This window comes from Acanthaster planci, linkage group LG09 (assembly GCF_054643075.1).
Source record: "Acanthaster planci isolate LZ-2023a linkage group LG09, COTS_SCS, whole genome shotgun sequence".
Classification (NCBI taxonomy): domain Eukaryota; kingdom Metazoa; phylum Echinodermata; class Asteroidea; order Valvatida; family Acanthasteridae; genus Acanthaster; species Acanthaster planci.
In genome coordinates this window covers 9555510-9582740 of record NC_141785.1, presented here as the reverse complement: position 1 = coordinate 9582740, position 27231 = coordinate 9555510, and the positions used below count along the sequence as shown (strand labels likewise).

General features: G+C 39.9%; 2 protein-coding genes across 3 annotated transcripts; one reads left to right on the top strand and one right to left on the bottom strand.

The window, feature by feature from the left end:
- The first annotated feature begins 1760 nt into the window (after positions 1 to 1760).
- LOC147798120 (N-lysine methyltransferase KMT5A-like) lies at positions 1761 to 12681 on the top strand. 2 transcript variants are annotated; one of them, XM_087141281.1, is made up of 8 exons: positions 1761 to 1957; positions 6734 to 6852; positions 7646 to 7787; positions 8018 to 8354; positions 8756 to 8846; positions 9352 to 9411; positions 10092 to 10282; positions 11085 to 12681. In XM_087141281.1, exons 1-8 carry the CDS (start codon positions 1948 to 1950, stop codon positions 11293 to 11295), a joined length of 1161 nt encoding a protein of 386 aa, XP_086997407.1. In that variant the 5' UTR covers positions 1761 to 1947; the 3' UTR covers positions 11296 to 12681. The 2 variants fall into 2 exon arrangements, with proteins under 2 accessions (XP_086997407.1, XP_086997406.1); XM_087141280.1 differs by having other exon boundaries at positions 1762 to 1961; positions 6738 to 6852.
- A 247-nt stretch (positions 12682 to 12928) lies between these two features.
- On the bottom strand, positions 12929 to 26854 carry LOC110987821 (nucleoside diphosphate-linked moiety X motif 6-like). Its single transcript, XM_022250924.2, has 7 exons — positions 26453 to 26854; positions 22540 to 22671; positions 19633 to 19724; positions 18791 to 18896; positions 17819 to 17929; positions 17173 to 17375; positions 12929 to 16280 (listed from the first exon to the last, which is right to left on the bottom strand). Exons 1-7 carry the CDS (start codon positions 26466 to 26468, stop codon positions 16098 to 16100), a joined length of 843 nt encoding a protein of 280 aa, XP_022106616.2. The 5' UTR covers positions 26469 to 26854; the 3' UTR covers positions 12929 to 16097.
- Positions 26855 to 27231: the final 377 nt, after the last annotated feature.

Genomic DNA, 27231 nt, shown 5'->3' with positions numbered 1-27231 from the left:
TGGGAGCAGCAGATGTGACAATTGCCAAGAAGCCTTCCCCACTCCTGCACCGGCCGATTCCGTTCAGGCAGACGCTTGCAGTTACTACAAGTGGCGTATCTAGCGGGGCAGAGCGGCAACGTTCCCACTTCCAGAAGACATGTTGCCATTTTTATTGAAAGCACTAACACTTCCACTTTTCAGGGTAGGAATGTTTACTAATGAAAAAAAATCAGTTCTTGATTTTTAGAGAAAAATCCATTTTTGCCCCCTAGAACCAAAACCTGGATACGCCACGAAATGCTTGTATTATCCATGTTAACGAATCGTCCCTAAAGAGACGGTCGGTCGAACGCAGTAGGAGACGCGAGACAACTTGGCATGTAAATATCACCACCTGGTAAACTTCAAGTTAAGCAGGCCGTGCTTTTGATCCCAGACGACCTTTCCCCTCTTTGGTGACGGTAAGTAATTCTCTGCTAATTTAGAAAATTTTGTCAACAGATTAGATCACGAGTCAAGTGTTTACAAAAATCGTGCGTTTACATCCCGATTTAAAGGTACGGACGCCTTTCACTGCCATCCTTTGTTTAAGTTTTGAGAGCGGTTTTTATCTTTGGGGAGCAGCATTGTTTGACGGAGCCCTGGAACTGCCATTCGACTTGTTGAGATCCTGACAATTTTTTGGTCGGGATGACGAGACATTCATATCGGCAATTGCAAGATGTTGACATCTCAGCATAAGAACACCCTTTTACAAAAAGTTATTACAGGATCGCTAAAGAATATGAAGTCGACATCCCGAGATAGTTTATCACACGATGGCAGCCTTCGTGATATAATCATGGAGGAAGGAACACATCTTCCATGATATAATTAATCATAGGATAATGGCATCCTGCAAGCAGAATGTCGTCTTTTTGCTGCTCACCAGGAGATGACGATACCCTGAAGATATTTTACCTTCACGGCAATTCTTTACCTCAAAGTGGCGATTTCTTGCTTGTAATAATGTGAGATGTCAGGACTCAGTGTCATTTACTCTGATGGCACATTTAGTCCTGCATAATTTGTATTTTTTTGGGGGGGGCTTCAGGTTACGGAATGGTCCCGTGCTTTGCCCGAGTTTATGTTCATTCGCATTATAAAAGTCCCCCCTTCAATTTCTCCCGAAAAAGCAGATTGTTTCGCCCCCCCCCAATGGAAGGACTGTGGAAATACAGGCCAATATCAACTCCCTGGGTTAAGGGCTTGCTTTTGAGGTCAGATTTAATTAATCAAAATGATTAAGGATGGAAAACGGCCCTCAGCGCCCAAGCCTACTAGAGACTAGGGAAGCCATTTAAACCATTGCTGCGAGCAGCCTTGGCTAAGTTTGTTTTGCGTAAATAATGAGACATTTTGGCTAACAAAACAAAAATTGAAAAGAAATTAATTTAGCTTGTGTTTGAAAAACTCCAGTAATGTCGACTTGCATGTTATTGAGCCAGGCTGGATTTTGTTGATTATTCTTACACTCTTTTTACGTGAATTAGTTCACCGAACCTTTCTTATAACGGCGACTTGTGGTGGCGCCCTTCATTTGTTGTTGTCGTTTGAACAGTCGACCAATTATAATTAAAAATAATTCATATTATGAAAAAAATATAAAAATTTTAGATAAACCGAAACAAAGTTTCTTTTTTATCTAACTTGTATTTTTGTCAAATTAGAACTTGTTCATATTTTTACTTTACCTCTAATTCAAACAAATAAATTTTTAGATAATTGAACGAGCCCGTATTGTCACGACCAAAATTTAAAAACCAACAGGCCACCGACGTGACCCGACCTTGCTGCACCGTTAAGACCGTGTAAAGTTCATGAAGTCTGTCACTGACAGTGTCAGTTGAGGGATACGAGACCATTCTCCTCCCCAAAGCTTTTATAAAGAAACTTGAGCCGTGGTGGTGAAGATATAGCAGTAAAATGGGGAAAAGTAAGTGCATTGATTTGACCCTCACACCTAACCCCACTGCAGTGCTGGCACTAGTCGTGTGGCACGGACTCTCACTCCCGATCAATCCTTGACCTTAGTATAGCAACACATCTGTATACACAATTTCGGGTCGGCGTACTGAACATTTTCGGCGCACCCACTTATCATCGTGGGCGCAATTTCTTTTGCACACAGAGATGATCCTTAGCCTCTCTGATTTGTAATCTTAGCGCCATTTATTGAATGATTTCGCTCACGTTATTCTGGTATATTCCAGTCTTTTTGCCTTCACCCATTCAATCTCATGGGCTCGCTCTCACAGTCGCCATCTTTACAATAAGGTCGTTGAACATTACGTCACTTGACCCCTCATCGTCTTGATGGCTGTTCCACGTCGAGACATACATGTACATGTATCTAATACACGGACTGAGCGATAGGATACTACATGTACATGTACCGATGGGCGGGAAGAATTCCATATACGAAGTTCACTGTAATATCGCGTAATTACTACAAAAGTATCCTTACTTTGATCGCTGAATGAAGACGATTCCAATAGGCATTGAAAAGCTGAACATCATAGGACAAAAATGTGGAGTTTTGGGCACACTTTTGGAGCTACACATGGACCAGGTTTACATCGACAGGCGGCCATCTTTGCTTCTGAAGAACATGGCCAATGCGCACGACGTGTGCGCATGAACCGAATCATATCCGGAAAGAACCATTATGTAACAGGGGTTGGGCTGCCACAAGCATTGAGGTAATTTTATGCATGAATCCGCAACACGAGGAGTGCAGAGGGCCGTCATCTGTCTGGATGGATCAACACAGTTCACGAAATGCTGCGCAATGTGCCCTACTGTACATGTACATGTACAATTTTTACTTGGGGGAAAATAGTGCGTGTTTTGCGACAATGTTTAAGTTGGACAATTTGTTTAGAAGGAAAAAAGGGGCAAATTTCTTTTAGAGAGTGCTTGTCAGTTGGAGGAGTTTTTTTCTATATTTATACAGAGGGAAGGGGAAAAGGGAGCTGAAACCTGTCTTTAGATTATTGTGTGGCTATCTGTGCTCTAAAATGTGAGGGGAGGCTTGTACAGGAGAAGAACATCCTGAAGGATTTGATTGAAGTGGTCTACTCCTGCATGTCGGCAGCGCCACATGTATTCGGCCAGGTAGAACCCAAACTGGTCACTTCCACTGGTGTGGATAGTCACCTCTCTCACCAATTGCGCGTAAGACTCCAATTCTCGCTCATAGTGCATGTATTGCTAATGGATGAAGCAAGACTCCACCTAGCCTGAGTTCTTATACAGCATTGGACTGAAATTCCTTCTTTCGTACGGCCGACTGCATTTCTACTTGTTCTTTCTCTCTTGGTACTTACATAATACGACGGAGATAACTCATGTCATACAGTCAATTGTGCTCAGACATGTACCTTACCTAGTTGATTTCCTTTGGCACAACCTACTTATATTAACAACGGATAGCCTCATTTATTTATATTTAAATAGTCTAATTTATACAAATATTCGTGAATAATTACATATTCAGTTTCATAAATATTTAATTTTTTTAAATATTCATCTTGACCTCATCGTGACCTCTCCTTAATTCAACCGTAACTTTATATGGAACATATCGACTTCCTCCGGCAACAAGCGCTCGTGTGGCGTGGTCAGTTAGACTGCTGTATTTCTGTACCTTACAGTTCTCTTCATTGCAGGTTCGATTCCCCTTTACGACACAATTTGGATTAAATGTATTAAATGTGTATACTAACTGTGATAATCCTTGTACTAATGACAGGAAAACTGTGGAGAAATAAAAGGACGGGATAGTGAAGGAAAAAGGAAACGGTAGAGGATATAGTCGGGGAAAAGAACGGCAAAAGGACTCACTTTTTTGCAGTTTTATTGCGTGGGGCCCCTTCTTTTTAAACCTGTCCCCCTAAGTTACTGAACCCCCTTTCACATCTCTATCCCCCAAAAATAAATGTCGCCCCTTTTTAAATCTGTCCTGGAGCAAAAATTTCACCTAAAAAGTGAACTTCGTATATGGAATTCTTTCCGATAGACAAGCCAAAGATTGTGTAGCGCCACGCAGTGTGCTGCTGCATAGTGCTATACAGTCTTTGGACAAGCTTAATTTCTGACATGTCTGAGGTATTAATATTATAAAAATGGTTAATCTTTGTGCAATCAATCAAACTTGCACCCGCGCTAACCTGACTACGTTTAAAGTCCAAGTTCAAATTTTTCGTAGTTCCGGGTCGCTTGAAATAAAAACCTACCTCCTTTGTTCTGTTCTTCAGCTTTACATTCTGTAGGTCTAGGTTCTGTTTAAAAGGTGAAATGTAACTTGTAAACTTCTTGTTTCAAGAACAAAACTTGTTCTCTGAAACTTTCTAGATTCTGATTCGCACTGTGATGTTTTTGAATGGTTTGTCAAAAATAGTAGCAGAAAAAAAATCGACAAATAGTTACAGGGTGGTACAATACATGTGTATGCCACTCACTACAAGTGATCCCAAATACATTTTTCCATACTAAACAGTCATATAAACTTTTGCCTGTATGGTTTAATTAACATGACTTTTAAAGTTTCCGCTTTATTAAAACTGGCCGAAAACTGAATGCATATTGTTTTCTAGTTTTGGATCGCAAATTAAGTGCATGCACGCAATATACATGTACGTTGCAAATTCAACTTTGCAGAAACATACATGTACATGTATGTGACCTAATGGGTTCGTCAGCTGTCCGGCGCAAGGTTGTATCGTTGATGGCTCACACTATGCAGCTGAAAAAATTGAGTCAAAATTTACGCAAGATCCACTTTTTAAAATTCATTGGAATTCTTATTTATAAACTAATTTTCTCTAATTTCAGAAGTTTTTCATGAGAAAATCAGCTTTTTTCAATGGTTTTGGCTGAAAATGGATTTGCTGCTCGCATGGTTACTTTCCGGAAACCGATCCAGAACAAAGAAAGCTGTTGTCGCCACTTGAAATCGTTGATCCTATTCGTCCAAATTAAAGTTTGAAATTCGAAATTAATTTTGTAGTATCTCTAATACACAAGGTAGACTACTGACCACATTTCACCGGAATTTGTGGATTTTTGGTAGTTGCAATCTGACTGAATAATTTTTGCAATCTGGAACTGGGAGAATGACTGTATTATGTGTAGAGACCTCACTAGTTGAGTTGTCCTAATGAATGACTTGGCAAGCGGTTGAGTTGTCTCAATGGTCGAATTGTCTCAATGGTTGAGTGGTCTCAACGGTCGAGTTGTCCGACATTCGATGAATTTCGTTGGATTTTTGGGGGGGCAGGGGAGGGGGGAGCAGACTAGATCCGTAAACAAGCACGTGACTGGGGCCCCTTTGTGCATTTATACTCCACTACTGCTATGGAGGAGTACCCTATTTAAAATAGGGGCCCTTCCACCCATGCCGATACTGATATTGATCATGGTGGCTGCAGGCTAATGTACAAATGTGTATAATGAATGGTGATTAGAAATGTTTGTGCTGTAGAGTATACGGTGTACTGAGTATATGCAGGGTCCCTGGCAATTTATAACAGTACATGTACATGTACCATGTGTACAATTTTGCATCTTTCATTTGGCACTCCTGATGTAAGGAATTTCTGTTACAAAGCTACACGTAACTAAATGATGTTATTTGAAATTTTCTCTCTCTCCGACCAAGGGTTGTGGTCTTCTGTTGACTAGTCATAAACCTCTCTTCTTAAATCTTCCTTGTTGGACCAAACCAAATGAACAGCAGACTTATGTGTTTGCTATGACGATGATGATTTTACCCTATTTTTGCTGGAGTTGTTGATTTAAAATGATTGATTTTTATAATTGTACTTCACTTTATCCAAGCCAAAGTTGAACTTTTGTTTCTCTAATTTTGAATATTGATAATGATAGTAATCAGGCAGTCCTTGACAGCTTCAAACAGACTTCTGGCTTATAAGCTTTAGGGGGGTCGCCTAGCCTTGGTCTCAATCCCAGCCTTGAACACAAATTAGGCACTCGTCAAAATCACAAGCCGAGAAAATCCAGATTACTTTTTTCCATGTGCCTGTGATTTCCAAATCTGGAGGACTACGTGTACTGTGTGTTTTGGGGGGACTTCATAGAAACTTTACTGTGACTGAAAAATCTTTGTCTGGTTTCCTGCTTACATTTACGTGTATATGTACTTGTACACTGTACGTTGCCATCATAAATTCATAATGACGTAATAGAATTCATGCCTGCTGCAACGTCTGACATTTTGTTTACCCTTAAAAAAATCTGCCAGAACCAGAATCATGAATCACAAAAAAGTGGAGTGGAATACCCTGTCATGTACACGTAACTAACGATTGATTTTTAACAGTAAAGGATAGGCCTAATACATGTATCATAACTTTCTTGGGAGTGGGAAAAAGATTGGCAACCCACGGTCTCAGACAGTCTTGGGATTGGACGTGCTCTCATACATGTAGCTGTCTCTCCACTGGCTCCATAAGAGGAAACGTAGTAATTAAATGTTATTAGTTCAGTGCTGGCTAATATAAAAAAGCATGACTGGATCATGGCAAAATGAACTCTTTGATAAATGAAATACTTTTCACCCATCCTTGAACTGCTCAAGCCGTATTGGGCACCACACTGGTACAGTGTACTTGTCCTTGTAATATTTCACAAATATTTGGGGGGTACCTGGCATCCTAGTGATTTCTCTCCATTTTGTTTACACCCAAAGGAAGTCGAAAACAGAAGAAAGAGGCAACAAGTTCTGAGGGGAAAATCGCTCCAGTACCTGACAAGTCACCCAGGATCAGTGAAGAGAAGCCAGCCTTTGCAGAACTTAAAGAAGAAACAGTAAGTGGGGAAAAGACTGAATATTAGAGTGAGAGTGAAAATTGATATCTCATGTAAGAAAGTCCAAGTTCATCAAGCTCTTGATGTGCATGTGGTGATCAGTTACATGGAGGAGAAATTCTTGCGATAGCATAGAATATTAAAGTGATGTCAAGGTTCTGAAACTTTTTAATAGCATAATAATAGCATCAGTTTGAATTGTGTATGTTTCTTATTATTGGAGTTGATGACCTGTGGGTTACATGTACATGTACATTATTGAATAAGGAAAATGGTTGTCATAGGCAAGATTTCATTGGTTGCTTTGTGTACACCATTCAAGCTTCAGACACCTTTCAGTTTCAGGAAATTTATGCAAATCTTGGAATCTGATCTACATGTAAGAGGACGTTTTAGGGGAACCTACATGTACATGTAAATGTTCCACCAAACTGTAATATATTTTCTCCTACGTTATACCAATGTAGTATACATGTACATATACATACTGTACATGTTCAATGTCAAAAACCTGAAGAAGTGTAAATTTTTCCTTATTTATATGTATGTACTGTATGCATAATTGTACAGAATTTAACAGTGAGAACAAGATTTCATTGTTGAGTTTCTGGATCATCAGAATTTCCATGTTTAATTTTCTCTGGTCTGAATGACAAATTCACAATACAATTCAAATATTTCACCCAATGAATATTATAGAACTTGGCAGGAATTTGTACATGTACCAGAGAAAAAGAAAACCTCTATTTGGCAGAATGTGGATTACTGTTTATGCTAATTTTTTTTCAAACAGAAATCCCCTCAATTACCTGCAAAAGATGACAAATCCAGTAAAATTACCAGCTACTTCCCCAAGAGCCCCGAGGGCCGCCAGAAGCCAATTCACCCACCGGCAGAGTCACTGTCAGAAGTAGCAGAACAGGACAAATTACTGGGTAGGCTTAGCCTCAAACATCAATCAGTAAAGAAAGTGTTGAAGATTAGGGACTGGCTTGACTGCTATTATTAATTATCAGAACCAGGAGCCTGGACGTACATGCAGCAAATTATGGGTTTACTCTGGGTACAGCTCCTGTGGTTATTCATACATTTGGCTCTTTCTTGTCTCATACGAAGATGCTTAGGTAAGCTCTAAGAGTAAATTTTCTCTGCGGACATCTTTCAGCTGCTGTTACCCATCTCCCACCACCCAGCCTACTCACGCCAGACACGACACCGACCAAAGAGTACACCCAGCCACCTCCCAACCCAAGGCACCACACTGGTCCCCTGCCCCCTCGCCAGAGTACCTCAGAGACCCAGGATGCCCGAGGGGAACCTGCAGGCCGCCCCAGAGCAGCCCAGAAGTTGGACTACGGCACGGCAGCCCGCAGAGAGGAAGGTGCCAGAGACGATGGCTCCACTGAGGACAAGGTGAGAGGGGTCGAGAGAAAAGAAGGAGTTTCCAAGATGGAGGACGGCAAACCCAGCCGAAGAGGCAGAGGAAGATCAAGAAAGACAAAGTAGGATTCCATTCATTGCACTCATTGTATCTTGCCTATTATATTAATGTACATTTCAATTTGTGGTTAACTATTTACCACACACTATGAAATGTACAATTTTACTGTACATTTGAACCCATACATGTACTTCTAACAGGCTAATCTGTACATCCGCACTCATTCATAAGGCGACCGTGCTCTTGATTTACATGCTAGTGATAGAAATATTCATATGAGGAAGAGATAATTTGAAAAGGATTTGTCAACATCTGAGGCAAATGTGGCGGTTGTTGGCTTAATTTGCAGGTTGGGTTTATTAAACTTTCTCTTATTAAAGTATTTCACAGAAATTGCACTGTATCAATTATCAAGTGAGTTAATGTTCTAGAGGTTCAGCCATCTTTTTTGTTTACTAACAGGCAGAACAAGCAAGTCCACTCACCCTCCATGACGCTGAAGGATTACTTCCCGGTCCGGAGAAGTAACCGACGATGCAAAAGTGCGATTGAGGTGAGACTGACCCCCGTTGAAGTAGAGGAAGGACTCGCCTATTGGCCCTATTCCCTTGCAAGTTTTGCCTGTGCCCTCGTGTCCCAAACTCCTCCCAAATTCTTCTGTGTAAAGGAAAATTTGACATAAAATATTACGGTATTGCCTGCAAAACGCTGAGTTCTGAATTTGAAAATTTGGGCTCTGATCAAGCAAGATGCACATACATGTAAAGTTTATAACTTGCATCCATGAAAAACATAGCTAGTTCATGACGTGGATACCTGCATGTGAGTCTTGCAGCTGCTACTACCTAACGTCACTTAAGAGTGAAACACCTGATGTCATATCAGCTTGGGCATGCTCATTGCGTGTGAGTCGGTAAACAAACCTACACGTGCTTCATTTGGAGAATGCATTGTTGAAACACTGAACTGGCCCATTTGATTGTCCCCCAGAACTACAGCATGCATGAGACTTTTACCAGGGATTTCATACACTGACAGTGTCTACTGTGTATTTTCAGGCTGAGGAAACAAAGAGGCTACACCAAGCTATCCTATCAGGGCAAGAAGAAGGAGTGGAGGTCAGTCATTTGTACCACTCTTGTGGTGCGTTATGTAACATCACTACATTGCTACCCTTGTGAGGCTCATCAGACCCATTTAAGTATAACATGAGCATGTACAGTGATAGCTTGCTTCAGAGAAAAATCAGTGCGGGTCTTTGTCATTTGCTGTCAGCAGCGTGAAGGAAAATGATATAAGAGCGGATTTGTTGCATCTTTGGGAATATCACTGATTAAAAGTTTAAGTATGGGCTATTTATGTAGATGTAAGTATATTATTGCTTTTAACCCCTTCACTATGGAGGACTGCCTCCACCACACCATTGTGTGTGGATTAGTGCATACCACTCATACAGGCTATTCACCATGCAGCTGCTGGTTCAATGGGGCCTGCTGCTGGACAAAGCCCTCCATTCAGGGCATACCACAGCCCAGCAGTCGCGGTCAAAATAATTTCGCTGTGAAGGGGTTAATTTAGACAGGGTTTGTAGTACTCTTAAAGTCATGGTGAAGTACTCATACTCATTGAAATGATTGCCTTGTACTCACAGTCACAACAAAGATCCACTCATACTCATCAAATTTTCTCTGAAATCCAGTGTAATCAAATGGAAAAACTTTTACTACGTTTGAGGTATACCAGTGTGTATTCCCATGACAAAAAATGGATCTGGTCTGTTGTTGTTTTTTCCCCTCAGGTGCAAAATATCCTGGGCAAAGGCAGAGGGGTGATTGCCACCAGAGCCTTCAAGAAAGGAGACTTTGTGGTGGAGTACCACGGTGAGCACGTTGACATCGGCACCGCTAAAGAACGGGAACGAGAATACGCGGCCAACCCAAAGGTTGGATGCTACATGTACTATTACCAGTACAAGAACAAGTCATTTTGGTAAGAGGAGAGCAGTCTTGAGTAGAGAAAGGTTCTAGTATCATGTTGGTAAGGGGAGAGCAGTCTTGAGTAGAGAAAGGTTCTAGTATCATATTGGTAAGAGGAGAGCAGTCTTGAGTCGAGAAAGGTTCTAGTATCATATTGGTAAGAGGAGAGCAGTATTGAGTAGGGAAGGGTTCTAGTATCATATTGGTAAGAGGAGGGTAGTCTTGGGTAGAGAAAGGTTCTAGTATCGGGTTAGATGGCTCAATTGTTTTCTGCTACAGAAACGCCCTGTACATATATATCCAAATTATACATGTATGGGAAAATACATGTAGCTTTGGGTTAAACTGCAGAGAACCGTATTTTCTAACATGTACTTGTACTCTTATATTGTTAGGTCACAAGCCTAAACTTTTTCCTTGCTCAGCTCCTCTCTCGTACCTTTAGATTAGCATGGCATAAGGCTTCCCTTTTCTAAATTCTATTATCTTAGGACTAAATGTTTATGGAGTCAGGGAAGCTGAATACACAGCAACTGTGGAAAACCTTTGTGCAAATTGACAGACTTTTTCATCACTTGCCACGACCCAGTTATACTTAATCTCATTTGTTGATATGAATCAGCCTTGTAATTGGGTGAATTGCAAAATCATTGCGTTCCAACCTTCACCCGTTTTCTGTTACCGAATCAAACCTGTTTTCGGTTTTGAAAATTACTAACTTCTCAGGCTGTTTGGATTGGATCTCTTTATTCTCAATTCCCCAGTCGCTTTCTGAATTTTTAATTTTTTTTTCCAATTTATTCTGTGTTACACAGCGTGGATGCCACAGCAGAGTCTGGTCGCATTGGCCGTCTCCTGAACCACAGCAAGTCCGGCAACTGTACCACCAAGCTCATCAGCATTGACGACCGACCCTACCTGATTCTGGTCGCTGCCCGGCCCATCACCGCTGGTGAGGAGCTGGTCTACGATTACGGTGATCGGAACAAGGAATCACTGAGGTCCCACCCATGGTTGGCACTCTGAAACCAAGGGGGGTACGCATGTCCCTGTTTCTTGATGAGCATGCGCCCAGAATGAGAGAGCTTCGGATATCTGAATGGCAGTGACTTGGTTTGAGAAAAACGTGACCACGATGTGGCCAGTCTGGTAAAAATTGGTTTGGGTGGTGCAATGGCTCGCTGTCAGTATCAACCCAAAAGATGGTGGATAGAGAGCAACACGGAGATGGCAGTGCAGAAACTCAATATTCCAGGTGCTTATCATGGTGTCTATGTATTGCCAGTACTGTTAATTTGTCACAGATTCTAGTGCCTCTAAGAAACTTAACTCTGTCATCGCCCCCCATAGAAAGCGCCATCAAATTTTGGGTCTAGAGGCACTTTCTGAGATCTGTACTTTTGACACTTAGGTTGAGTTACACGTCCATTTACATGTACTCCTAATTTCATGTGGAATTAGTTCTTGGTGAAGAAGGCGCCATTGTAAGGTCACTTGACTGAATTTCCTCTTCCTCATTGAGGGATCCTTTGCTGCAAGTACACATTGCTATAACTTGAAACAATACAGGAGCCTATGGGAAGTGGATAAAGAGGCTAGTTCAAAGGGCTTCCATGGGACCATGTATGATTTGCAGACGTGGCCCAGCAATTTGGACACAGCCATAGTCCTGACACTCTGTACAAACAACTGGGGCTGATTTACTGAGTTCTCGGCAGCATCAATGCCAGTGACATGCCCGGTGGAAGTCTAGCCAACGAGCCACTTGTCACAAATGCTTTATTATCATGCCACAGTTCTGAAATTCACAGCCAAGTCAAACGAGGCAATGCAAGTCCTTGAAATAAAAAACTGTGAACATGTATAGACGGAATTCGGGTTTTTACTCCAGGATTTTAAATCTCAGGCTATTTGGGAAAAAGCTCCTTGGATTTTCTGAGGGGCTTTAATTCGCGTCTGAATTAATGTTTGTAAAATGGAATTATCTTAAAAATCTTTACCATCTTATTGGTTCAAAATGTTACTGGCAAGTCTATTTGCTATATGTGCAGAAGATATGTGTACATGTATACCCAGTATGTGGCATGTATGTTCATTACTATTCATGCCATTGGGACAGTCGGGGTAGTCTGGGTTCTAGACTTTTAGCCTAGTTCCTTTTCATTTCAAGAACAAACTAACTCAGTATACATACATGCACTTTTGTATCACACAAATGTATTTTTGTTTTTTAAATCTCTTATTCCGATTTGTGAAAACAAATTGTGAATAGATCAATACAGTGTACAGTGAATGTAAAGTGGAAGTCAACTGTTGTATAAAACGTGTATTTTAACTTAAAACTGCAGTCAGGCTTGATTGATGGAAACGGCTAAAATAAAAACAGCTGAAAGTGCACTGCGCAGTACCATATGTGCAAGCTGTCAGCCTCGTAAACGTGTAATAATTAAGGTACAGTACTTACGACACATTTGACCTGTACATGTACTTGTGTGCAGTCAGTTTTTCCTTTTCGTTCCTTTTCACTAACTTAATCCTTAAATTGGACCAGGCATGGCAGGCATCTGTATCTGTACACTGACCTGCGAAATTCTAAAACAAAAAAAAACAACAAAATAAGACACATGTACATCTATGCACCACAGAAAACACAAGTCAGTCAAAATACAGTAAATTTAATCCCCTCGCTGTGTTTATTTTAAAAATTACACACAAAACACAAACTTGACGTTTTAATCGAATTTATAAATGATGAATAAATAATAAAGATTTTGGCAATGAATTTAATGATTTTTGTAAAAGGTAGAGCAGACCACTGCAGGTATCTAAAAACCAAAGGTGACCAAATTATCCTTACAAATCACACTTGTTTGAAAGACAGCAATGGCACTGGTTGAAAAGCTAGTTCCAAAACTAGTTGAATTCAATATTCCTGGGAGGTAAAATCAACTATCCACCCTCAAACTGTGTTAGATTCATAAAATCAACAGCTAAAATTTCAATAGGTCAGTTGTAATATGTAGGTGTCTTAAATTTTCAGCAATTCTGCACCTCCCATAAAAACTAAACAAGAGGCAAGATGGTCCACCCTACCTTTCAATCAAGACAATAAAGATTTATTCTGAAATCAGCATTAAGGTTGATGTTGGTTGGTAACAGGATACACAGAAACCTTTAGACAAGTTCTACAATTATTTTCAGGAAAAACCAACTTTAAAGGGACTGTAACTTTTGTCATACATGTACAAATGCAGACATGCAGAAACTGTTTGAAAATCATTTAAAAATCACTTGTACAATCTATACAGTGAAATTATGTTTTGTACATGAGGTAGATACTGATCTGTGCATGCATACACTCAATTGTAAATACATGTATCTGCATAAATTGAATCTATAATTCTAAAAATGCACTTTAAACCTTTTTGCCGAATAGATATTTGCATTTCCTCTGAATACACTCCCTGTGGTAATCAACTTTGACCTCTGACATGACCTGCTCCTAGTAGATGACTCATCTGAAAGTTCCCACACAATAGTATCTTTCTGATGGTCATACAAATCAACACTGACACAATGATTATTGGTCTGACAATATGCATAGATATATAGGTCTACAGTGTAAAGGCATTGAATCCCTGCACAGCATGAACTGCGGAAATTGTACATGTGCACAATGTATGCAAAGAATGTGCTTTCCAGTGACCTAGCCTTTCAACAAACCACATTTTGTCTCCTCAGTGGCTGAGATGTAATAAAACTACTGTACACTTACAGTCCCAAATGGGAGCACCCACTGTCCAGCCATCAAGAAACCCTGTAACTGCACTGATTGGATAAATGGGTTCTCATTTAGTTTCCATGGCTTTATGTCATCCAGAAAAGGTATCCACAATGCTTTAGATTGCAGTAATACTAACATATTGGTTGTAACAGATCAGAGCCTTAAAAAAACACAATCAGGTTTAAGAAATACGGGTGATTTGGGCCACCAAAAGGGTGCTGTAGAAAGGCCATTTTTCAAAGTGCATTGTGGAAAATGGTTGACCAATTCCATTCCCCACACTGTATTGTGAATTAACCCCTACATGTATTAATTAAAATCATTTTACACACATTTTCTGATCCACACAAGAATTTATGGCAAGACTGTCACACTTGCAATCACAGTACAAACCCTGGCGGCCCTGAATCCTCCAACAATTTGAAGGTTGAACAGACTATGCACACATGGTAAATTGTACTGTAGGTACATATTCATGTACATATATTTATTTACATGCACATATGCATATTCATATACATGTATCTGTTTGTGTAATATTTACATACACATCTCGAAAGATAGCAATTTCACAACACTGATGTCTGTACATATCATTTTTCCTCCATTTTCTACATTCACATAAAAGTCTCTGTCACTCATTTTTCCCACTTTGCAACTCTGCACAGATCTGTCCCAGTAACTGCAACCCACATTGTGTCAGCTTAAAAGGTGGAATGGACCATTTGTAGCTATTGGTAACATCATTAACAACTGTACATGTACTTGGTTTTAACATAGTAACGTGCTAAACTCCCTTGTACGTAGTTATTCCACCTGACGTTATAATTACCGTATGGTTAAGGATAAAAGGTGAAAAGTCAGACATGGCAAGTTTTGAACTGAGTCACAAGACCTAGAAATACTGCTTGTTTCTTGAATCGTGAGGTTTTCACAAAACTAAAACTTCATCAGGTTGGTTTTATAGGTAGAAATAAGCACTGAGGTAAATTTGTGCAGTTTTGTGCCTTCCAACCCCCCCCCCCCAATGCACAAATGGTCCATGCTACCTTCAAGGTACGGTCAGGTAATTCATACAGCTGAAGTCTTTCTGTGCAGGTCTGGCCAGTGGCGGCCTACATGTAGATACCTGATTGGATTCACCTCTGGTGTTGTACTCCTGAGCACCGACACTTTCAAAGACTAATACGTACATTGCATTGCAATGTGCAGGGGACTTCTGAAGTTGAATACAATGCTGATGATGTTTCCAAAACATCGGCAGGAGCAACGTTTCTCTCACTGCATCTCTTTGACTGTCAACAGTGAAGTGACCCAGCCCCCCTCGTAAAAAATTCAGCATTTAACTGCTGACAGAAACACGTCCTTTGTCACTATTTTACCTTGTACATGGGTACATGTATATGACTGGTCTCCTGAAAGGACTTGTGAAAGACACTTGTGATGGACTCATCCCTAACACTGCCCTGCTGATTTTCAACTGTCTAAACCATCCAAAACCTGTTTAATACAGATGGGACGTTTGTGCCTCTTTCCAACAGTGCCTTACTGATTTGTTGCTTTTGCAGATGTCTTGTTTGGATTTTCTTAAAGATGCTCAATGTGTAATCATTCCCATCAAGTCAACAAAGTCCATTTTCACTACTGTATTTATAAACTAATGTTTGAAGTGTTTTGCCCGCTTATCAAACAAGTACATACTGTGAAGAAGTGTGAATTGATGTTCATTTGAACTGCACTTTTTGGTTTTAAAGCCAAGATAAGCTCAGACATTTTTGACAGTTGTCACTCTTCCAGCAAATCAGGTGATCAGAAAAGCACAATTTCCTAGCACACAAAAGGTAGGATTCTGGTCCGAGGTACTTGTAAATTCAGTGGCTTTGCTTTACAATGATCCTGAGATAGAAAAAATGCATTGCAACAACACCAGGATTCACTGCACATGACATTACCAAAAACCATTTTTAAACTTTTAAAATGGCTTCTTGAAAGATTCTCACTGTGGGCGGACCCTACTTTGGTTCCACTCGAGGACGCTCCCTTGCTAGTCTGGTTTCGATCCCTCGGTGTGAATGGAGTAGAATAGCTGGTATACATTCTGGAATGATGACCAGACTGGATCAGGCTGGATACTGGGCTTGGGATCGCCATCACGGTACTGAACGAAGCAGCGAGCAATCTTCTGGTTGAAGTCGGACACTTCTGGGTTGACTAAATATTCATCCAACTAAGTACAAGAAGAACAAAAAGGGAATTTCAGAGAGAGGGAAATATCTAGGATAACAAAATGGTAAAATTAATCTAACTTGCAACAGTAAATCCATTAACCGACAGACTTCAAGCCTGAAACAGTACAATTCTGGTACTTCAACAACTATGGGGCAGCTGTATTCAAATATTTAAAGCTACATGCAAGACTTACTCATCCAACAAATACTTTATCGCTGTGTTTCAACTCTAAATTAAATTCAAGATGGGCTGCTCATAAAGGATACTGTTTGCATGCTGAACCTGGGTTCAATTTAAGTGCAAGTAATGATGTGTCCTCACTTCGCTCTTACGGGACGGCAAAAGAGCACCCCCCGCTACAGCTCACCACAGACCCATTTGCTATTTTACATACCTCAACTTCAGCTCAGCCTTTTATTTTTAGACTCACTTGTCTGCCAGAATACTAAAGATTTCTGACATTGGACAATCTGGCTTAATATCAGACAAGTTCTAACTAGAAGAACATGAAACCTTGTGACTGTCACAAAAATACCGGTAGGAAGTTTTAAATTGGCTTGGCAAATACCAGTAACTTTCTCTGAGGGTAAAAAGAGACCAAATCTAGAGGCTGAGCTAAGCTTTGTGGAAAGGGCCGTAAAGATCAAAGGAAATCCTTCATATCCTATCATAAGCATCCCCTCGCTGTCCAAGAAGAGAAAGGTTGGTGGGAATTGTTTCATCTGGGTGTCCGGCACACATGGAAAGACCATACATTCCAACCTAACCTGGTTGTGGGTGCATAACAAAGCGCATAAACCTGTACACACACAAAGGGAGTTCCTGCTACAAGGGTTATCCCGACTGTGTAAGTGCACGCCATTTTGTTTCTGCACGGAGCGGATACTCACATCCATCCATTTACATTCCTCTATCTCTTGAGGGCAAGCAGTGATCTCAGTGGTCAGTGCTTTCATGTGACAGACAAAGTAAATATCGGAGAGGCCGAACCGGTACTTGTGCTGGTGGCGGAAACTCAGGATAGAAACAAACTCGGCCTTGATGCCCGTCTCCTCAAGAACCTCCCTCTTGGCCGTTTCAGCAAGCTCCTCCCCTGAATACAAAAAATAAATGAGCCAGTCAGTATTTTGAGAACATCAAGAACAAGCATCAAGAGATATCCCCTACATGTACACTGTGGATCTTTCTGAATTAGCTGGTTTGTCAAAGCAGTTTTTGCGAGATATCTAAACCAAACCTATGGTGGAATTATGACAATTTTGGCTTGACAGAAACCTTGTATACTAATACCAGAATCTTGCTTTATCTAGAATTGCATTTGCTGAATCAGAATAAGTTAAGTTATGGTCCTCAACGCAGTCTAACAATCTTATTCAACCCTTGACCAACGAATCTCTAAGTACCATTAACTTCATGGTCACTTCTGGATGACATCTTGCTGGGAGTCATACCGCACCAACCTGCCCTTCACTGTTCTAATCACTTTCACTCACTGACCCTACCCAGCCCTCCATTTTCTTCAATGATGAATCTCACCAAGGTCTGAATGTCCTCCGGGTAGCTTCCACATGGGCTTCTTGCCGTGATTGTACTTCTCCTTGATGACCAGCAGCTGGTTGTTGTCATTGGTCACAAAACCTCCAACCCCTTCAATACCAGAAATGGACAGCATTTGAAGAATGAAAAGACAAAACCAGCAACTGTACATTAAACTGCATGTAAAAGTTACTGCGGTTGTGGCACCCTACACCTGCACACAGGTGGTCAGGTGCACCAACATTCACCCCAACCCCCGAGGGTGTATGGAAAATCACATTGAAATTGGAGGATTGGGACTGTTAGAGCTGCCTCTTCAACTTATAGAGTTAAGACAAAAATGCATACGTGCCAGAAGTTTAAGGTTGCATGTGTGAGGGGGTGCCAATAGAGGGATAGGTGTCTGGTAGGATTAGTCTGACACTGCATATACAGCTCACATGTAATTGGCAGAGGACTACATGATACTGCAAGTACATGTACCTATCTCGGTGGCAATATTTACACCAATATCACTCTTAATATAGGGAATTACCCTGGAATATAGTGGTTCTTAAATCCAACTGGATTCCACAAATGAGTCTCAGGACATCTTTAGGATCTTTGTTTTCAGTTTGCATATTCAAAGAGCAAATACATGTACATGGAGCTCTTTGTTTGGACAGGTCCGTCATTCTGAGAAAATGACCAAACTGGACAATATATACATGTAGCGATAAAAAGTTCCTACATATGCATGCCCATTTGGATCCAATCCACTGTGAAAGATTTTAGGCCTGTTATCTCAAAAGTAAATGTTCCTATTGTGACTTGTTTTATTTGTAGGATCACAAATGTTGATGATTATGTTCAGGTTCATGTCAAATTTCTTCTCCTTGGGCAATCATTTGCCACATTTTCAAACAATATCCTTCACTTTTTCTTCAAGTTCAGGTGATTGAAGTGTTAACAACCAAAGGCCAATGTGCCTACCTATGTAAGTGTGGGAATAGCCTGGAAGCTGATTGGGCTCGTTGCTAGGCAACCATCTTATCATCATGACATACGATGGCTGCGCATGGTGGAAGACAAACTTGTGCTACATGTGTGAATGAGTGATGGACAAGCTCTGATTACAACCTCACATGACACAGGGAATGCATCTGTACTCGTAGCTGCCTTTCCCAAGAACATATGTAAATGATATTGTTACTCTATCCAGTGGAATTCAACATTTCAAACACCATTATTTGGAGCCTGAAAGAATACTTTCAGTTATAATTTCTCCTATTCAATGCAAATATGCATTCCACTTCCTGGCTCAGTGGACAGATCTAGAGATGGGGTAACTAATAAAGTTAATGCAAGTGATTAGGTGCTGAGCTCCAGAAAATGACAGGAGCTGGTAAAGTCTCATTTTACATGTACAAGTTAAGAGATAATTACATTTGGTAAAGCACAATGCTGCTTATTCTATCACACTGGGGTCATTTCAAGTCTGCCTCACCCACAATCCTCTGTATTTACACATGAACATGTACCCTACTGGTTTGTTCATGTACTCTCCAAGATTAAGCATGGACGGAAGATAAACTCGAGTTAGCAAAACGAAGCAGCATGCATAAGAAAATGTGCTTTTGACCCAAACAATCCAAGAGATCCTTCAACATTGACCCTGATCTTCTGGAGAATATGGGAAACGCCAAACGTCTGAGGATGGTAAGAGGTCAGTCACTCTTATTCTACACGGGGCTTGATGTTTCACTGTTTGTGGGTGATTTCAGGAAGGTTTCTTGACAAAGTCCTTAGAAGTACGACAAGGGCCATAAACGTACCTTGACAGCTTCAGGAATAAGTTCAGTCTCCTGAAGAGATATCTTCAACCAGATGCCTCTCTTACACAGGGACTTCCAATATTCCACGGAGTCTGTGAGATTAGAATGGAAAGGTAGATTTTTCAAAGGAAATAAAGTAAATGTCTTTTTCAGCCTGAAGCAATGGCAAAAAATGTAGGAACTGTTCAGCAATTAAGGATTATGTAAACTTAACCAAGGGACTGAGAATAGATATCCTTATGTACGTGTACATGTATTAGTACATTACCTGCATTACTTGGTCAATCTTTAGCTAGCATTATGGAGCATCTACCACATGTACATGTAGCTTTAATTTACATCTACTTGTTGCTCAAATTAATGAGAATCACTTGCAGGTACATGTTTATGTACATACAGTACAAGTGCATTATGTTTTTCTTAAAAGGAACCCACATCTGATTCGCTCAACTTCAATAAAATACCTGTTTCTCAAGATTTGAGGGACTGTTTGAACTTTTTTCTGTTGAGAGGTACACACCGCAATTTCTGTTATTGCTTGAAGCAAGTATTATTTTCTACAAATAAAAAACTAGACAACTAAATGTATATGTGCATAAATGTCTAAACAAGTTATTTTGGCATGAAGAAAAACTTTGGTAAATATGTGCATTATTATTTATTTTTTTCTGGTAATGACACCAAGGACAATGACACCAAAAGTGCCCTAGGCACTGTAGCTCGCAAGCCTGAAGAAACCTGTAGAGAGGAGACAATGAGAAGCAGAACTAGTCTTTAAAGTTTTCAAGGTGGGAGGAAAACCCCCGAGGAATATTCTACATGTAGGTAAAAGCCACGGAATCAGGTACATATGGGGACTGAAAACCCAATCCACATGTGGACTGAGCCGGGAATCGAACCCAGACTGCAGAGTTGGAAGGCAAGGAAAGAACCTCTGCGCCAACCCAACTCCCCCCCCCGTACTTATGGGGGGGGGTCTTAAACTTCTCTTAATCCTACCAACCTTAACAGTCCTCAATCCTCTAACGAGCAAGGATCGAGCACTGTTGGAGTTAATATAGCCAGCCCACCCTACTGGAATTTCTTTCATTGCAAAGATCACAAAGTGGTTTTGTTTCACACATGTACATGTACATGTACATTGTACATAACTATACATGTGCATCATGTTCATGTACATGTACACTACTGCACCAACAGTAGATATACATGTACATGTACATACATGTGCACACCAGAGTGTTTATTAAATTATCACACACCCCACATGTACACTAGCTGTTACATATATAATACAGTTAAACATCAATCTTTTTTACCCAGTATCAGTTCATACAGGTTGTTGAGGGCCATCCAAGCCCAAATTTTATGCAAGTCACATGTACATGCACATGTATGCTTGTACCCTGGAACATATTCATGTTGACCACTGTCTCACCATTGCCCAATACTAGCTAAATGGAAATAGGTACTTATTGTATGTTAATCACCTGCATGGGTGCCTCCTTAATAAACAGCACCATTAAACCATCTGTGCACAGTCACAAGAATTAAAGTAAACACAGCATGGATACATGTGCATGTGGTAAGGAATTGTACAACCCACTGGGTTAACACCTGACCCTGCCATACATGTACACCTAGTCAAGGATGCAGTGAGTGATTATACCCTGATGTTTAAGTACCAATTATCAGATTATCTGGTTTAATTTTCATGACAATCTGCCATTAATGATGCTGCATCCCCTCACCTTCCCTAATCCCTATACCCTGCTTGATATTGTCATTATATTGTGTGGAAATCAGATATACATGCACAGTATACACTGTTGTTTTTGAAGTACTGAATAGTTTAGGAATCCCATTGGGGTACAGTCCATCATTTTTGCCGTTTGTGCATTATGTTCCTTTAGGCAAGCAAAATGCTCAAAAAAATCTGAAGTAAAAATGCGTAACAACTTACCTGATGAAGTTTCAGCTCAAAAATTGCTGTCTATTAATATAGATATTATTCTCGGATCTCAATCTCAAATAGAAAGTTGCTGAGTCATGTTTTACATTACGCCTGAATTAAGGGGCTACAACACTTTCTCAATCAGCCAAATGTAGCTATGCGATGTCGCGCACTGAACTGACAAATAATTGCAACCAAGCACCCATGTGGGTCATGTCAAAGCTGCTGTGCACTTTGCTGAATTAATAAAGGCACTACTGAGGGCAATCTCCATAAGTGTATCTTTAGACGCATCGTTGGAAATATGGCATTCTATCATTGTTTCCTTTTCTTCAAAATGAGAACTTAAATTGAAAAAATATTTGAAAATATGGGAGTTTAGTCCCATACATCTTCAAACCAAGTATGCTTTCGCTTGTCATTTACTTTTGGATAATTACGAATCATGATGGATTGTACCTTTAATTACCGGTATGCATGATGACCACAGTGCTAAAATCAGCCCTCTGGAATAAGATTTGATGGTACATGTAAATGTACAAAGGTAAGATTACAAACTACATGTACATGTAAATGTGAGACTTCAGACACTCCCAGTTTTGTAAAATTGAAGTTTAAAGGAGAAAAGCACTCGGAAAGTCCTTGGTCAAGTACTTTTCAAGTACATGTACTTTTGTCCTAAAACCTTAATTTTTAATGAAATAGTGATGGTCTGAAGTCATCATTTTATTTTGTAATTTTACCTTTGGGCACGATCATCAAAGGCCCATGTACATATACATGTACTTCAGCTTTGTTCCATCCTAACTAGCTCAATATGTGTCAGAGAACTTGGTCCTCGACTACAACACTGGTGACACCTTGTACCACTCTTAAAAATAATCCCACTGAAATGTGAAACAAAAAATCAGGCACTCTCAATTTGTCTTCACAAAATTAAACCGTGGCATTACCTTCTAATCTCTTGCCAAAGTCCTCCACTGAGCTCCACTGCTCTGCTGCTAGCGTGACCTTCACACCCCCAAAGCTGTCTGCTACACCTTGCAACAAATTGTTGGCATTCTCAATCAGGCCACTAGTTTGAACTGGTCATTTGAAAGTAATGAAATGAGAAATACATTTATTCACCATAACTAATTACAATACCATGGCTGAGCAAAAAAGGGAAAGAATTCAAAACAGATGACACCAAGTTTTCTTTCAGTTAGAAAGTAGAATTTAGCAGGGAAAATGAGGTAATCACGTAGAAAACAATTTTTCAGACCAGTCTTATCAGCTTCTAGGGTTTGTGCACATGGTGTCAAGCAGTGTCTATACATGTACCGGTATGGACGCTGCTTCCCCAAAAAGTAACAATTGGATACAAATGCACTGCTATTCAATGTTGTGTACAATGTACATGTCATTATCCGGCTGCTTTTTAAAAAATATCATCATCACCGAAGTGATTGAATTATATAAAAAGCACAATAAGTCATTAAGAAAACAGCGTAAGAAAAACGGCAGTAAAGAAAACACAATTCTTATGTAAAGGGCATAAAATTTAACAACTGGTTAACCAACCTGAACATAAAATTGATTATAAAGATACACGTACATGTACATTTAACCCTAACACTCCCAAATCCTCCAATTTTAATATGATTTTACACACGCCCTCGGGGGTTAGGGTTAAATCTTAATTGCACATTTGAATTCATTCTCGTTTGATATTCTCTTTAAGTTGTGTTGCAACAAAGTTCCACAGTGTTGGTCCGGAATTAGCAAATGCCCCAACAGTATCACTGAGTTTATTAATGTGACTGAGAAATGTAAAGTTTCAAGGAATCCTGACTTCGCAAACTGTGAGCACACTTCACGATCTTGACTTCACGATCAAGTCTGTCAAATAAGCTGGTGCCTTGTTATGTACGACCTTCCAAGAACCAGTATCTTGAACTGCACATGTGCACGAACTGGAAGCCAACTGCAAATCTTTAATTGTGAGATCCATACATACAGTGTGTAATCCCCCAACTATCCAAGTGGCATTGTTTTACAATTGCTTTAATTTGTCAAATCAATACACTGAGACACAGAGTTAACATACATGTGGTTCAAGTACGAGGTTCAGCAGCTCCTTGGTTAAAATATTTCCGAATTCGATGCATGTTTGTATTGGTGCAATTGCACTTATTTACAGGCATGATTTACATGTGTATCAATACACAGTCTGCAATCCAACCAAATACCCAAACTACCAGTAGTACATGTACATGTACAAACACTGTCAACAATTTTTATATTGTGGTCAATTCCAACTTTAACTTGTCCAATATTAATTTCATCTACACGTATGGTAGATGTTACTGAGATCCAAACAAAGTGACCTCTGTTTCAACTTGAGTTCCAACATCCAGGCTTGAACTGAGGCAAAACAGTGCTCACCATCTTGCGGTGAATCTCTTTAATTGCTTGGTTTAGGAGCGACAAATTGCAATAACTGAGTATCATCAGCATACCCATAACTACTAATTATTAAAAACCTTAAAAAAAAAAGAATTTGAATCAGCCATCAAAAAAGCATGGGGCCCAAAAATGAACCTTGTGGAACAGCAAACTTGATTGACAAAATACTACCTGATAAAACTGCTGAACTAGACACTCTTTGATAACGATTACAGAGGTGATGATGCAAGCAGGCCTAACTGCAGTATCACAAAGTCCAAAATTGTTCTCCATAATTTGGAGTAACAAGTTACATGTAAATGTAAAGTGTATGGTCAACTTTATCAAATGCAGCACTCAGACTGGGTAACACCATCATATTCATACAGGTATTGACGAGTTGATTATCCATGCATTGGAAGATACATGTATATCCGAAGCAATTCCACAAAGCATAGTCTCTTTATTTTGAAAAATTGATTGATACACTAGAAAAAGATCATTCTTGCTATTTGTTCCACTAATTTTGATATGGACAACTTCCTGAATGGTCTATCAGGTCAGGAATTTCGTTTTTGAAGGGGCATGGCAATTTCTCATTTGCAAAGGGCACTTGAAAATCAACTTGTCTATGGGCACATTTCAGTGGGCACTGAGGCAAAGACCAGCCCTGGACACAAAGGCAATTGCCTCCAGTGTCTATGTGAAGTTACAGCCATGGTTTATAATTCAATAGCTTAACCCCAACATCAGCTTCTTTATCAAAGGAACCACCACTACCTGTTTCCATGCATTACAATGCAGCAAAACCACCAATTCTGAAGGAACAATTAACAAAATAACAATGTACATGAATGTAAGCACCAGGTACCGTACATTTTACTCTAAAATGTACACAGGTTGGCAGGGATTTTTTTGGTTCAATTAACAACCTGATTATCTTGAATTGAATTGTTTCAGATTCAATGCAGGAATTAAATGATTTATGATCACGATTAAATTTTACTTAATTGTTAAGGGTACAACTCTTCTAAAGAATATAACAGGGTAAAACTTTGCTATAAATACATGTACAGACATTGGTTTTTATCAACCTTTTTTTCTATTTTATTTTGGATTAAAATGCTGGTCATTATGCAGTGAAAAAATTCCTTGTACAATGTACAGTACATGCTTAATGAGTTTAATCACACAGGAGTCATTCCCAAGGAGCTGGATCAGGAATAAACCCGAAACATTTTGTGTTACCGAAATATGGTATAAAGAAGTCTCAAATATCCAAACCTACACATGTATGTAAACGTATGTATATTTATAACCCTAACAGCCCCGAATCCTCCAATTTCAATATGATTTTGCGCACTCCCTAGGGAGTTAGGGATGTCTGTCGATGGTAATGAAATTTGCATGCCCTGATACACGTACTGGTACACAGCTGTACAAAAAGTCCCCTCATTTACATGTACTGTAGCTCTCAGCTAACATGTATCCATGTAGAATATTTTCTACGAACATTTTATCCAAGTGTCAGCTATTTGTAGCCTCATATAAAGGAACCATTTGGCAAATACTGGTATGTACCGGTACACGGACATGTACGGTATGTGTGATTGATCGCCTTTTTTCACTCACACTAACAGATCCTTCCGGGAAAGAGTTCCATATATGGTGTGAATACAACTTGACAACCCCCCCCTGCACAAACCCTATGAGACTGGTCTGAATAGTTCTGTTTAGCTAAGTACACGACTTGGTTTTTCTGTAATAAATTGAACTTTTCTGGACATGTTTTTGCTTTCTGAAGGCAAATACGAGTAGGTCACTGAAGGGAATAACTATTGGTGTCCGCAAATGGAACTATTCCCTCCTTCTATTTTGCAGCTCCCAGTTAAGAACCCCTCCCATTTTGGGAGTACAGGTAGGATCTACACACGTACAGATACCATGTTGGCTTGGCGTACATACAGTACATGTATATGTACTGCAGATGTGTAATGTTGAAAGGTTTAAGGGGTCATTAATTAGCTATTATGTGATTTTAATCAACTTGATTTAAATCTCTTAATTTCAATAACATTTTATTTTTTATAAAAAAAAGAAACAATTTCAGACTAGGCAGGCCCATAGGCTGGGGGGATTCAGGGGGGAGGTTTGAACAAACACCTGTTCGGTCGCCAAATTGATTTTAGCACCCCCGCACGAGTAAGTGAACAAAGCTACATGTAGAGGGGAACAAATTGTCGCAAGCATCCACTTGCCAAACGTTGTGCAACGTTGTTTTCATGAATTTGTTCCCCTCTGTTAAATCTACTGAGCATGCGCACATGAAATGTGAAAAAAGCTCATTAACAACATGATTAAGACATGTACATGTATATATATGTAGGCCTAGGCCTAAATAAATGTACATGTAACTGTAAGATAACTCATATGACTTACCAGAATTTGAATCCATTTTAAATCTTTTAAGAACAAAGATGATTTGCCAATTTCAGCGGTGCTGGTTGGCTGGGAAGACTAAATACACAAATGATTTGGCCAAAAATTAAACAGATAATTTAGTCCACATGCTCCCGGATCCCCCCCCCGCTTTGTTTTCGTCTTGTCACTGGTTGTTCACCGTGTTTAGGCCGTTGTTCATGTTGTTTTTGTTACACCAGGACACTATACACTTCACACGATTCACAGCAAGTACCAACAACCTCCGGGGTGACCATGCAATCACAGCAGCATCATTCACGGCACTAATTTCTGAACTAGGACACATACAGCAAAATATCAGAACATGCGATTCACTGAATACCAAATCCGTCCCACAGCTGTTTCTGATTTTGCAACGAAAGTGTCAAAACAATGGATGGGGTCAAGAGAGGGCGCTCGTTGTAGTTTTCTTGGCCTGGCGCGCCGGTGCATGACGTCACTACGCAAAACTCGTGCTGTATCGAAAGCCCAGTTTAAAAACACACATATATGCAGGATAAGGGACCAACTACAGGAATTGCATTGTAATACGACACAGATCAAAAACTTCCTCTTGGCTCCCTAGGAAGTTTGTGAGAGCGCTGTTAAAGAGTGCCATAATTGAGGTTGTTTAATTACTCCTGTTTGTTTGTCTGCGCGTGACATATGATCTGGTTGTCAGTAACGAAATCATATAGTCTAAAAGAAAATCCTCTTGGGTATTTCATGACTTTTGTGATAAAGTCTGAAGTGTAGGG